Here is a 13,772-nt window from a genome sequence, read left to right as displayed (position 1 = left end):
GAATGGGCTCTGCTAAAAAGAGAAAGAATGAGCAGCCGGAGAGTTTTAATAATAAAGAGCTTAAGATCTGCCTTCTTGGACTGTGCCAGAGCAGGAGCTCCGCGTGCTGTCAGCGTGTTCCTCTTGTCGGTGTGCTTTTAGGATTTTTTAAATGGGGGGTAGGGGTATAGTAGAGATAAAAACATGAGTTTGTCTTGACAATACCTTGAGAGTCCCTGGTATGCAGTTGGGCAATGAGTGGGTTCTATAAATAGCTTTCTTTGCTTATACTGCATAGGAAGACAGCCGTACAGTGAGGGCTCTTCTCATCCCCCCATCCTGCCTTCACCCCCATGGGTGCAGAAGCAAGCTGATGGAATGGAAAAAACATTCAAATTAAGAAATGCAGGGTCTTAAATACCATATGATACCACGTATATGTGGAATCTAAAATATGACACAAATGAACCTATCTATGAAACAGAAACAGATGCACAGACATAGAGAACAGACTTGTGGTTGCCAAAGGGGAGGTTGGTGGGGGGGAGGAACGGATTGGGAGTTTGGGCTTAGCAGATGCAAACAATTATGTATAGGGTGGCTAAACAACAAGGTCCTACTGTATAGCACAGGGAACTATATTCAATATCCTGTGATAAACCATAATGGAAAAGAATATGAAAAAGGATGCATATATATAACTGAATCACTTTGCTGTACAGCAGAAATTAACACAACATTGTAAGTCAACTGTACTTCAATAAAATGAATTACAAAAAAAGAAAAGAAATGCAGGGTCTTACCTCATGTCTATCAGGTGACCTTGGTCATGTCACTGAAATCCCTAAGTCCCCTCCCCAAACACAAGTTTGGGTCAGATGATTTCTAAAGTCCCCTCTGGCTCTAACACTGAAAACGCTCGACACTCTGGATGTTTAAAGGATTAGACACAGGAAGACTTTAGCTTAATAATACAAGCTCTTGCAGTCACAGATAAAAATAATTCATCCTCCCTGCTGTAGAGCACAAAAAAATCCCACACCAAATCCTTAAACTGTTGATTGAAAAAGAGCCCACCCTTGATTATTCTGGGAACGAAGCCCTGTTCTCCTTCGTTTCTTTTTTTCTGAAGGAGGAGTCTGCCCTTGATCACTTGATAAAATGTTCGCTGGACAATGTTTAGCATAAAGATAAAAGGGAAACTCATTCTTTCATTAAAAAATAATAATAATAAAATAAGTGAAACATGGTTTTATTGGAAAATACAGTAAATTCCAAGGAAATAAAAATTTCTTGTAATTGTACCACTCATACATAACCTCTGTTACGGCTGTAGTATATGTTTTTATGTCGTTGCTATTGTTTTAATGTGGGCATAAAAAAGAATGGTGTATGAAAGGGACTTCCTGATTCATTAGGGTTTGAATCTGTTAGAAGTACTGTTTATTTAAAGCAGGCCCCAGAGTATAAAGCTAGACTAGAATGCATTCTGATGATACAGTCTTTATACAGAAGCTAATAGAGTAATGGTTTAATTACCACAAGGCTGCTGAGTTCATTTATAACTAAGGTGAACAAATTTGATTTTCTATAACAAATACTTTAACATACAATTTTCTATAAGAGACTTGTTTTACAAACTTTGGTGTCATTATAGCCCTGTGTTAGAAATGATATTTCTAGGAGATGGAACAAAAAACTTCGTCCTTAACATCTCAATATCTTGGAAAGCTTCTTGGCCTAATTTGGAATAGATTTAAGAGAGAAATTTCAATAATGATTATAGGAGACTGTGTGTTTAAACTTAAATCTAATTTAGAACTTTGACTATAGCTGTTTAAGTGTGCCGTGTTCCTGAGGCCATAGGCTGTTTTTCAGGTGACTCTTCATCTTCCCAATGAGGCAGTGGTTCTGTGATGTATTATCTCACACACACACACACACACACACACACACACACAGACCTATATAATGACACACACAGCTCCCACCACCCCCCTCTATTTTTTTCCTTTATCAATGCTAGATAAAACATTTTTGATGTAATGTATACATATGTATATATATGAAATATATATATCACTTTGCTTCATATATGTGAAATCTTACAGACATATTTCTGTGTAACTTGTTTGTCCTACTTAATACTGTATTTTTCAACGTCATAAAATTTTCTAAAATATTCATGGCTGGAAATATTCTATTCTATGGATATATCATCATTGATTTAACTAATTCCAAATTATTTGATATTTTGGTTAGTTCTAGGATTTATATCTGTAGATATTTCTGTAGTAACAATGGTTGGAAAATATTTTTAAGTACATCCATTGTAGTTTCCTTGGTTTGTACTTAAGGGTAATAGCTGTCTAGGTGTAGGATTTGAAATGGGTAACCCAGCTGAGACTTAGAATGTAAATTATTCAATTATCTGATCATGGAAGGAGATAGGAATATAATGGATAATTGATACCTCTGAGAGAACTAGATAGAAAGTCACATGGCTGGATTCCTATGTATGGTGGACTCATAGGATAGTGGCTCTGGGTGAAACACTTGAGACAGTTCAATCCAATGCCCTTCTCTGTACTTGAGTACTCTAGATACTTCTATTTCATCCACTACCGTCATCGTTTTCTAGTTCAGATTGTGCTGACAGCAAGTGCCTGTGACTCTCACATTCCCAGAGGACATTTGGAAGTTCTGCAGGGGTGGAACAATTCTTTGTTGTGTGGGGCTTCCCCACGCATGTCAGGGGCACCCCAACGTTTGTGCCCATCACAAATAACCCTCAATTGCCTAAATGCTCCCTAGAGGGCATACCATCACCCGCTTAAGAAATGCCAATGTGCGTGATAGATATTTAAAACCACATTTTGTGGGAGGCTTTACTTACATGGGCACATGTTCATGATCTAGTGGGGGAAAAAGTAATTACATAACATATTACATTGTGATTCTCAGAAAGTCCTCAGACGTATCCCTCTGAAAGTGGGGGATCACAGTGTTTATCCACACGCTCTCCTCCGAGTTCCGCTGGCTGAGGATTGCCCCCAGCAGAGGTTAACTCTCCCACCCTTTCAGGCTAAGGGATTGAGCTCTGCCTTGAAAAAACCTTGAGGCAGAAAAATGAAGAGACTTAGCAGGTGCTTGAGGCGGATAATGCGAGTGAGCAGAGCTGTCCGTGGAACGGAAGCGTCTGCTGAGATCACTCTGCCCCCTGGGCTGAGCATTGCTTGCCCCGGGAGCAGGTGTCTGATCATTCTGTACTAAGTGAGTGGAATAGTGCGATGATGGAAGCAGAGAGCTTTGTGTCCTGCTCAGCAAACCAGGTGGTGCTATCATCATTATTAATGAAAATGCATTATTGGGACATCTGCTCCTGCTGGGTCTCCTGTCCTAAATATCCTGTCCCAACTCTACGTTCTTACCTCTCCCAGTCCCCATATTGTGGGTCTGACTCACTGCTCAGTTATCCTCCAGGCGTTAGTGTGCTTCTGGCTGTTTCTGGGCTCTGTTCCAGCCCACCAAGGAGGGGTGCCTATTCCAGGGTGGCTGGGCTGCCTTGTGTTTCAAGTTTCTCAGAGCGTCTCCAGGGACTTAGCCTTTCCCTCTTCTGGAATGTGTCCCCTGGGAGGCCAGGCCGGAAACACCCAGGTCACTCCCGTACTCCCAGGAGTCTCTCACCTGCGCCCTTCAGCCGTTGGTCTTCTCCCATGTGGTTGCACCTGGGCCTTTAGGATGATGTTTTCTGGTTGGGGATGCCCTGGAGTACTTGTTAATTTCACATTACCAGTCCTGACCTAGTGAGTGTGGGTCCTGGAATCTCTTTGTTTTTTTTTAATTAATTTTTATTGGAGTATAGTTGCTTTACAATGTGTTAGTTTCTCCTGTACAGCAAAGTGAATCAGCTATCCGTATATACATACCCCCTCTTCTTTGGAGTTCCTTCCCATTTAGGTCACCACAGAGCACTGAGTAGAGTTCCCTGTGCTATGCAGTAGGTTCTCATTAGTTATCTATTTCATACATAGTATCAATAGTGTATATATGTCACTCCCAGTCTCCTAGTTTCATCCCACACACACCCCTTTCCCCCTTGGTGTCCCTATGTTTGTTCTCTACGTCTGTGTCTCTATTTCCGCTTTGCAAATAAGATCATCTGTACCATTTTTCTAGATTCCACATATATGGGTTAATATACAATATTTGGTATTCTCTTTCTTTTTTAAAAATTAACTTATGGCTGCGTTGGGTCTTCGTTGCTGTGCGCGGGCTTTCTCTAGTTGCAGTGAGCGGGGGCTACTCTTCGTTGCGGTGCGCGGGCTTCTCATTGCAGCGGCTTCTCTTGTCACGGAGCGCGGGCTCTATGCGCCAGTGCTTCAGTAGTCGTAGTGCACGGGCTTAGTTGCTCCGCGGCATGTGGGATCTTCCCGGACCAGGGCTCGAACCCGTGTCCCCTGCATTGGCAGGTGGATTCTTAACCACTGCGCCACCAGGGAAGCCCCTGTTTCTTTCTGACTTCTTTTACTCTGTATGACAGTCTCTAGGTCCATCCACGTCTCTACAGATGACCCAGTTTCGTTCCTTTTTATGGCTGAATAATAAGGAATCTGTTGTTAATAACACTGGTTGATTCTAGTCTTCAGAGAAGTACAGTGGGAGGTGGGAGCCAAGCTTGGGTCCCCGCTACTGGGGGGCCTATTCCTGGGGGTCAGCATTCCACCTCCAGCCCCAACACCCGTGTCCGCCTCTGAGAGTTCACTGGTCTGGACAAGGAGCTACGTGGATGGAAAAGTCAGCTCTCGGCGTCTAGTTTTGTTTTCTGTCAGCAGCCTCTTTGAAAGCCATTTTGAACTCTGTGCCTCGGTTTCTTTCCCTTTGGAGTTGGCTGCCCAATACTTGATCTCAGTCGTTTAGTGTAGAAATTTGGTAAAAACCAGTAAGAGAATGTCTTTAATAGAGTCTGCACTCTGCAGGGAATGGAGCTTTATATTTGCTGGTATCGAGGGCTGTTACTATTTGTGATAACATTACTGTAATTCCTTGGCATCTTGCCTGTGTCTGCATATAGAGCAATTGTTTGTATATAATGAATATTGTGCTCAGAGGGTTGTCCTCTTGGGATATACCTTTTGTTTTCGAAAGAGTTTCAGGAAACAACAGTCGTCCAGCCAGCAGGCACTCATCCGGGTATACATTAGTGTATCCTGTGTTGTTTTCTAATACAGAGGCTCATCCGAGGCAGTGGAATAGCTTGAAGTCTTGAGCTGTGAGCCATGGTAGACACTGTTTAGCTTTCAGGCTCTGGTTCTTTATGAAGGACTCTGAAAAGTGTGTTGGATGCTCTGCTTTTACTTGCTGCCCAGATTTTCTAAACATGGGTTGGAAGGCCACTTGCTCAACTTTAGCAGGTCTCCTCAGGCAAGAAATGCATCTGCTTGTGGGAGTGAGAGTCTTGCCATCCTGCCAGTACTGCTACACGCCACAGGCGGAGGAGGGAGTATGAGTCTTATCCTAATCATTAAACACATTCAGGAATATACCGACAGCAGCCCGTGACCCTGGGACTAATCCTTTATTAGCAAACGTATGAGGGCCTACTATGTGCCAATTGCCAGGCTTAGCTCTAGAGAGAAAACGTTGCTCAAGACTCATATGATCCCTGCCCCATAGAGCTTTTGCCATCATGAGAGACAATCAAATAATTAGACAAATACACAATTAGGGACTGACACGTGCTACACGGCAGATGTGAAAGGTCAGAATACAAGTCCTATGAAAGGGAGGCCTGATTGGTCTGGTACCTGGTGTCTAGAGGATGCGTGAGTTAATTAGGAGAGAAAGTGGAGAGGGAAGAGTTGTTACGGGCACAGGGACAGCACGTGGAAGGCCTGAGGCAGAAGGGAGCATGGAGGAGGAGAATGACGTGAGTTGAGGTTGAAGAAGTGGACAGGTGTAACTCCTTCAGGATGTCACAGGATGCTGGAAGAATTTCGATCTGTATTTTAAGTGTGCAGAAGGGTAGCGACAAGGTTGCTGTGTGGGCAGTGTTTTGGAGAAGGTAGAGGAGAAGTAGAGAGACCAGGAAGGTAGCCCAGAAGACAGATGATGGCTCCTTGGCCTAAGGTGTGGCGGTGGGAGGAGAGAGGACAGATCTAAACGTGTTTCGGGATAAGAAATTGAAGGACTTGGTAATGGCTTGGCTGTTGGACTTGAGAGAGAGGAGAGTGTCAGATAACTCTCAGATATCTTCTGTGAGCAACTGGAGAGGTGGGGAAGCTTTTTACTGAGACAGGGAACATTTTAATCTGCTAAATTAATTACAGTAAGTTGCTATAAATCAAATATCCTATGCTAAAATACTGCTTCACAGATGATCACATCTGGAGTTTGACATTATCTGTAGGCCAAGAAAAGTATCTTAATGCTTTGTTCACTTTGCTGTTTTAAATTCCAGTCCACCTCCCAAGGGAAGGTCACTGCAGGATGGGCCTACAGGCTGGCTCAGCACAGGCTTTGGGGTTCCAGCAACGTGGGGACACCAACAAGTTTTAGAAAAGTTGCACTTCCATGGGCTAACCACAGTTTTGCAGCCACAGAGTCCAGGAAAAAGCTCGTTTAATATCAGCACACAATTATGTTTTATGTTCCTCTGTTAAGAAGTGTTTTGTTTTGAATTATGTCATGGTGGGTGGCCATCACGGTGGCAATGGTGGTGTTGCTGGTGGTGATGGTCATGGTGATGGTGGTGACAGTGATGGGGTTGTGGTGACAGTGATGGCGTGGTGGTGATGGGAGTGTTGGGGGTGGTGGTGATCGGAGGCATCAGTGCTGAGAGCTCTGAGTCCAGGCTGCAATTTCCTGCTTCCTGGGCCTGGGCTAGAGAGCAGGGTTGTATTGGAGTCGGCAGGATTGTAAATGGTTCAAACACTACCTTTAAAGATCTTAAGAAGAAGGGAATTTGAGACACCTAGCTCCTGTTCCGGTTCTCCTCTTTTCATTGCTAAACTTCTCTAGTGAGAAGCTTCTGTTTCTGTTTCCTCTTCTGCCATGACCTTTATCTTTTCTGATCCAGTGACCTTTCTATTTCTCTGCTTTCATTCTCATTATCTCCGGATAACTGCAGATTTTCTAGCAGCGTGAGCTTGGGCAGTCCTCCTGCACGTCCTGTTCTCCTTACCTTGCTTTCTTTTCCTCTGTAATATTTAGCATCTGGTGCACCAGGTTTGTTTCTTTATGGTCTCTCTGCTTCTATGACAGTGAGGCAGAGACTTGTTTTATCCCCTGCTTTATTCCCAGCACCTGCAATCATACTTGACATAAGTTGTTGTTTAATAAATACTTGTTTATTCATGGATAAAATTATTTACTTGCCTTAACTGTTTCCTATTAGGTCACATGGGCCTAATAATGCTAATCTCATGTGGTTACCATGAGGATTAGATGAAATAATGTAAGTAAAGTGCCTGGCATTTACCTGAAATTGTGAGGCTCATCTTCTTTTTTTTAAATCTTATTGAAGTATACTGGGTTTTTTTTTTAACATCTTTATTGGAGTATAACTGCTTCACAATGGTGTGTTAGTGTCTGCTGTATAACAAAGTGAATCACTATACATATACATATATCCCCGTATCTCCTCCCTCTTGCGTCTCCCTCCCACCCTCCCTATCCCACCCCTCTAGGTGGTCACAGAGCACCGAGCTGATCTCCCTGTGCTATGCAGCTGCTTCCCACTAGCTATCTGTTTTACGTTTGGTAGTGTATATATGTCCATGCCACTCTTTCACTTTGTCCCAGTTTACCCTTCCCCCTCCCCGTGTCCTTAAGTCCATTCTCTATGTCTGTGTCTTTATTCCTGTCCTGCTGAAGTATAGTTGATTTACAATGTTGTATTTAATTTCTGCTGTACAGCAAAGTGACTTAGTTAAACATATATTCTTTTCCATTATGGTTTATCACAGGATACTGAATATAGTTCCCTGTGCTATACAGTGTAGGACCTTGTTGTTTATCCATCCTATATATAATAGTTTGCATCTGCTAATCCCAAACTCCCAACCCTTCCCTCCCCCCAACACCTCTCCCTTTGGCAACCACAAGTCTGTTCTCTATGTCTGTGAGTCTGTTTCTGTTTCGTAGATATGTTGATTTGTGTCATATTTTAGATTCCACATATAAGTGATATCACATGATATTTGTCTTTATCTGGCTTACTTCACTTAGTATGATAATCTCTAGGTCTATCCATGATGCTGCAAATGGCATTGTTTCATTCTTTTTAATGGCTGAGTATATTTCTGTTAGGCTCTTCCTGACACTCTTTTTTCTTATAACATCTTTCTCTTCACTATTCAAAGTGCTGTTCTGGTTGCCTTCTTATCTCCTTAGTGATGCATGTGTATTTTCTTCACGGCCCTTTTTTCTTCTGTCCCCGAATTGGCCAATTTCAGAAACCTGCCCAGTGGTCCTGAGTAAGGATGACTCAGCTTTTTATCTCTTCCTGCTTGTTCACAAGGCTTCAATTATTGTAATTAAATATACCATTAATTATCATTTATAATTCTGTTATGGTATTTTTTACATTTGATTATAGAATTCATGTGTTACTTGTTTTTTTTTTTTTTTTTTAATTTTATTTATTTATGGCTGTGTTGGGTCTTCGTTTCTGTGCGAGGGCTGCCACTCTTCATCGCGGTGCGCGGGCCTCTCACTATCGCGGTCTCTCTTGTTGCGGAGCACAGGCTCCAGACGCGCAGGCTCAGTAATTGTGGCTCACGGGCCCAGTTGCTCCGTGCCATGTGGGATCTTCCCAGACCAGGGCTCGAACCCACATCCCCTGCATTGGCAGGCAGATTCTCAACCACTGTGCCACCAGGGAAGCCCCATGTGTTATTTTTAATACAGCCAGCAGTAGTCATAAACATTTTTCAAGAACTGTCCTCACATCCTGAATTATCCTGTGCGGTAGCTGATATTATCTTCACTTGACGGATGAGGAAACTGAGGCTGAGAGAGGTTAATATCTTGCCAGTGGGTACACACACCTAGTAAGTGGTAGATCAAGAAGTCATTCTTGGGTCTGGGTCCTTCTGTTTCTTCATCTTTTCATCCATCCGAAAGGCATGTAGAGAGCACGTGACATGTGCCAAGCACTGTGCTAGGCTCTGGCCACACAGCAAGTGAAAAACTGATGGAGAACCTGTGACCACTGTGAGTCACTGTTGTTATCTCTGCCCTCACTCTCTGGAACACACCGTCGAGTGCCCCATGCTACCGTGAGCCCGGCTCAGGTATTTTCACTTCCCTGTTTTATCCTCAGTTCAAGCTTCAAATGTCTAAATCACACCTCATGCCAGCTGCCTGCTCTCCCCTTCCAAATGACCTATTTTTCTTTCTCCACTGGAAAAACCATCATCTATCATCTTTCTTGTCACACAGGCTCAAAACTTTGGATTACTTTTCATTACACCATCTCTTTCATTCCATACTTTCAATTCACACCCAACACCTCTTCTTGTTTTTCTCCTTGAAAATGTCTCTCTCGTCTGTCTCTATTTCCGCAGTCCCTCTCCACCATTCTAATAGCAGCTCCTGTGCGCTCATTCCTTGATTTATGGAAAGAACCTCAAGACTGGGTTTTAATTAGTTTTATTCTCTGCTTCAGGATCCACTAGACTGTAAGTTTCCTAAAGGTCTAGAGTCTGCTCATTGATTCTTATATCCCCAACACTGTACCAGTCACATAGGAGACATTCAGATGGCTATTAAATTAAAGCATCTTTGATGCTTAGACCTCAGTTCTTTTTTTTTTTTTTTAACATCTTTATTGGAGTATAATTGCTTTACAATGGTGTGTTAGTTTCTGCTTTATAACAAAGTGAATCAGTTATACATATACATATGTCCCCATATCTCTTCCCTCTTGCGTCTCCCGCCCTCCCGCCCTCCCTATCCCACCCCTCCAGGCGGTCACAAAGCACCGAGCAGTTCTTAAACTTGATCTGGAAGTTTATCTGGAGATGACAAGTAGTTTTCATTGAAGATCATGTGAGTGTATTACATGTAGCTATTCTCTGCATCTCAATAATATATACTATATATTTTAAACAAAGTCTTATTTCTGCTCTCTTCCATTAATGTTTGCTACCATCTATTTGTTTTACCATTTGCTGATATCAGAGCCCTGGAGAAATTTACAGTTGAAAACTGTAAACTGGTAAATATTGTTTCCGTTCGAGAACACGATTCTTTCATTTTTCTGGTGCTACTATAACTCTATAAAAACACAATTTGAGAACCACTTTAGGTTACAGGGAAATTATGAGCCATTCAGAACTTTAGATGTTGCTGGATAGGTCAGGTTAACCCCTCTCCGTGAGAGGGTTTCTCCCATTTTGCAGGAAAGAGCTACCTGGTATTTTCTGAAGCCCTGGAGTCACTGTTTGTGGCCCAGCGAACTCATGGGCAGAGGGTGGGTGTGCCAGCGCTTTCTTCCCCTAACTAACTTTCTCACTTGGACCATCTCTCCGTGGGCTCGTGGTTGGGACCCTTAGTCTTCTCTCACACCCAGGAGGGACGTTTGTGCAGATGTGGTCAACATCAGTGTGACCGTCCAATTCTGTTTTAACATCTCCTCAGTTTCTCATTAGAAGTAAGTTGTTTGCACAGTTAGTAGTACTCATGGACTGAAAGAACTTTTCATTCTTAAGAATACTTTGAAGAAGTTAGGCTCATGGCATTTCTAAATGTGCGTCACTACTTTCAGAAATCATTCATCTTGATGACCATTCAGAGGACATATATACTTTTTTCAGGACTCAAACCAAAGCAGAATAATAACTGTAAATAATTATATCCCCAAATAAATCTTTTTATAAATGACTTAATACTGACTAAAGCTTTTATTCCTTAAGAGAGCAGGCCTTTTAAAAAGAATAATTATAACTTAACATATTTACTATATAATAGCATGCAAACTGCTGCAGAAAAACTTGAATGTTATGTGGTAGATGCCATTGGACCATAGCATTTGATGAATCATGATTTAGAGCTGAGCATCTGCCAGTAGTGGAGTTTTGTTTTTTTGTTTTTAACCTAAAAAAATTTATTCAGAGTAGATTTGCCTTAAGTCCTTTTTCTTCTGTTGCAAGCTATGAAATGGCAAAACCTAGCTTTACCGTGTTACCCAGAAATTGCTGTAACTTTTATTTTGTTAGGTAAGTGATAGAATGAAATTTCCAAAAGCTAACTTCAGTGCACAAATGGTGTCTTTCTGTAACAACTGTATCAGATCACATTTGGTCATAAAAATACTGACTTTGCACTGGGTACTGAGGATTCAGCAGTGTAGAAGATGGACAGAATCACTGATTTCTTGGAGCTTACATTTTAGCATGGAAATGCAAATAAACATCATAACTTTAGGTAGTGACAGCGCTAAGAAGAAAATCTAAAGACAGTGCAATAGAGAGTGAAGGGGAGGGATAGTTTGATTAGAGAGATCCGGAAGGACTCATTGGGAGGTGACATAGGAGCTGAGCTGATGCTCCGTGCTGGGCAGAGTCAGCTTTGTGAAAATCGGGGGGAAAAGCAAGTGTGAAGATTTGAACAGGGAGCCAGCACTGTGTGTTCAAGAAACTGAAGGCCAGAGAGGCTGGAGGGTAGAGGACAAGGGTGAGAGTGATAGGAGGTGGGACAGGAAGATTGGCAGAGTTCAGACACTGTAGTATGTTGCAGACCGTTAGAAGGAGTCTGGATTTTGCTCTTCGGGCAGTGGGATACCACTGAGGGTTTTTAACAGGGGTGTGGTCAGATCTGTAGCTGCCAACTTCATATGTACATTGTTGAAAGGTTTCTTTTAAATGGAAATACTTTTTCTTTGTGTTTTATAGAATAGACCAGAGGGCGGCCGTGTGGCCAAAGGATGAAACTCGGCAGGACCTCAATGAGGTAGGTGCAGTCATTGCTGGTTGTATGAACATGAATTAGCCAATCGTGAAATTTATTATTCTTTTTCCTAGTACTAGGAATTTATTCTGATTAAAACTTTAAATGTTTTTGCTCTTAAGTAAACGTGTTTTCCTTGCACTCGTTTGGAAACGTGTTTCTCCTTGCTCTGGAGCAAATACATTTAAAATATAATTTGCAAGACTGCTCAGTATGTCTTGGAAGTAAACCAAGTCCAGCAGTCATTTCATTACACTTCTTTCAACTTTGCTTCAGGATTATATAACCATGGCTGTGACAGTTACATTTGTAAAATTTTCTCTTAGTTTTATTTTATCGTCCCAACCCCTGCTTTTTCTAATGCCCTTTGCAGTCTCAAATATGATCATGCTTACCATGGAGTGTGATATAGTTTGGTATTTGCAAAATGGTCCTCTAGTATGCTTTGAGACATTGAAGCCACATTTTCCAATGCAAATGGTTTCCCACTGAACTGGACATCACAACGTTAATAAGCTTGTTCTAGATTTTCTTTGAAATATATAATTTAATTCTCCCATTGGAAATCAGTATAATGTAATTAGGATCCTTGTTGTTGTGAATGCCTTAGCTTAAGACATTGGTTTGGAATACTCTGATTTCTCTTGCCCTCATAGTATAATTAAGGAGCAATGGGTGGTATGTCTGACTAATAAGATCATGGCAAAAAGAATGAAAAGACTTGTCATTCAGATGCCAGGAAGAGAAATGATGGGCTTCGGGCAAATTGTTCATCATTTGATGCCATCTCTCCTCCGCCTCCAAAACTATGACAGCTAATTGAACTTAGGTGATTTTTTCCTTTTTCTTTTTTACTGTAGAACTTGGCATAAGTGAGTAGCCAAAGGTAAACCAGGTGCCTAATTAAACCCAGTTAAATGTTACTGAAGTTGTGGAAAATGTCCTAAAGATAACAACCCAGAACCCTGCTTGTTATTCCTTTGTGCATTGGAGACAGCCTTCAGATTCCACAATCTTGCCTGTGGTAAAAAGAGTGAAAAAAGGTTTGAGAGAAAAAAGGCAAGAGCCTGAATCAGTGAGCACAGCTGTTTGCCCCACTGGGAATAAGCAAAATGCTGCTTGTGAAGAAGCACTGACTTGTTTTGACATAAGTGACTAGAAAAATGAGGTGATTGTAAGAGTCAAGTAGTGATAGGTTTCAAGTATTTGGGAGAAACTCTGATGTGTGAGCTGCAACCCCGTGAGAATGTGAAGATGACTTGAACATTCTCAAATTACAGTTGCATAATGCGCTCTCTGAAAATCTGCTTTTCTGTATTCCTTCATGCTATTGTACTTGCAAATTACATGAAATATGCTAGTTCACTGCTGTGGGATTGCATGGGTGCAGGAGTGCTGATTGGAGACAGGTCTCTGAAAGAGCAGTCAGCACCATATTGTAAGTATGCGCTCTTCCATGAAAAAGTGGTGATGCTCATTCAGACTGGTTGATAACAGTATGTGCTCAAGTGCAGTTGTTCCAATCGGGATAAATCAGATGTGCAGATCACGTTGTGGCTAAGATTTGGGGGCTGGAGGAAACCTTAGGAAAGCTTGAACAGGGGCAGCTCACGGTCCAAGGCCGTGGAGGGAGGGTTGACTCATTCAGACTCATTGATGGAGACGTCGTATAGAGTGGGAACATATTAAACTCGGTCTTGCCTAGCATTTCGCAAGCTTAAGAGAACACCAAACTCTTTCATGGAATAACCCCATAATAACATTGCTTTAGGCCACAGACTCTTATGGAATAAAGGTGGGAAATACTACCTTAATATTTTTAATGCAAATAGAAAATACAT

At 41.9% G+C, this 13,772-nt stretch overlaps 1 protein-coding gene across 6 annotated transcripts in view; it reads left to right on the top strand.

The window, feature by feature from the left end:
• The window catches only part of FAM13C (family with sequence similarity 13 member C), a 142,560-nt gene that overhangs the window by 76,266 nt on the left and 52,522 nt on the right, over positions 1-13,772 (top strand). For all 6 annotated transcript variants that reach the window (XM_032609109.1, XM_032609110.1, XM_032609111.1 and 3 more), the window contains one exon: positions 11,877-11,934. In XM_032609109.1, coding sequence (XP_032465000.1) covers positions 11,877-11,934 — 58 coding nt within the window. The remainder of the gene's footprint in view (positions 1-11,876; positions 11,935-13,772) is intronic.

This window comes from Phocoena sinus, chromosome 16 (assembly GCF_008692025.1).
Source record: "Phocoena sinus isolate mPhoSin1 chromosome 16, mPhoSin1.pri, whole genome shotgun sequence".
Lineage (NCBI taxonomy): Eukaryota > Metazoa > Chordata > Mammalia > Artiodactyla > Phocoenidae > Phocoena > Phocoena sinus.
The sequence above is the reverse complement of the archived record's forward strand: the minus strand, read 5'-3'. Positions and strand labels throughout refer to the sequence as shown.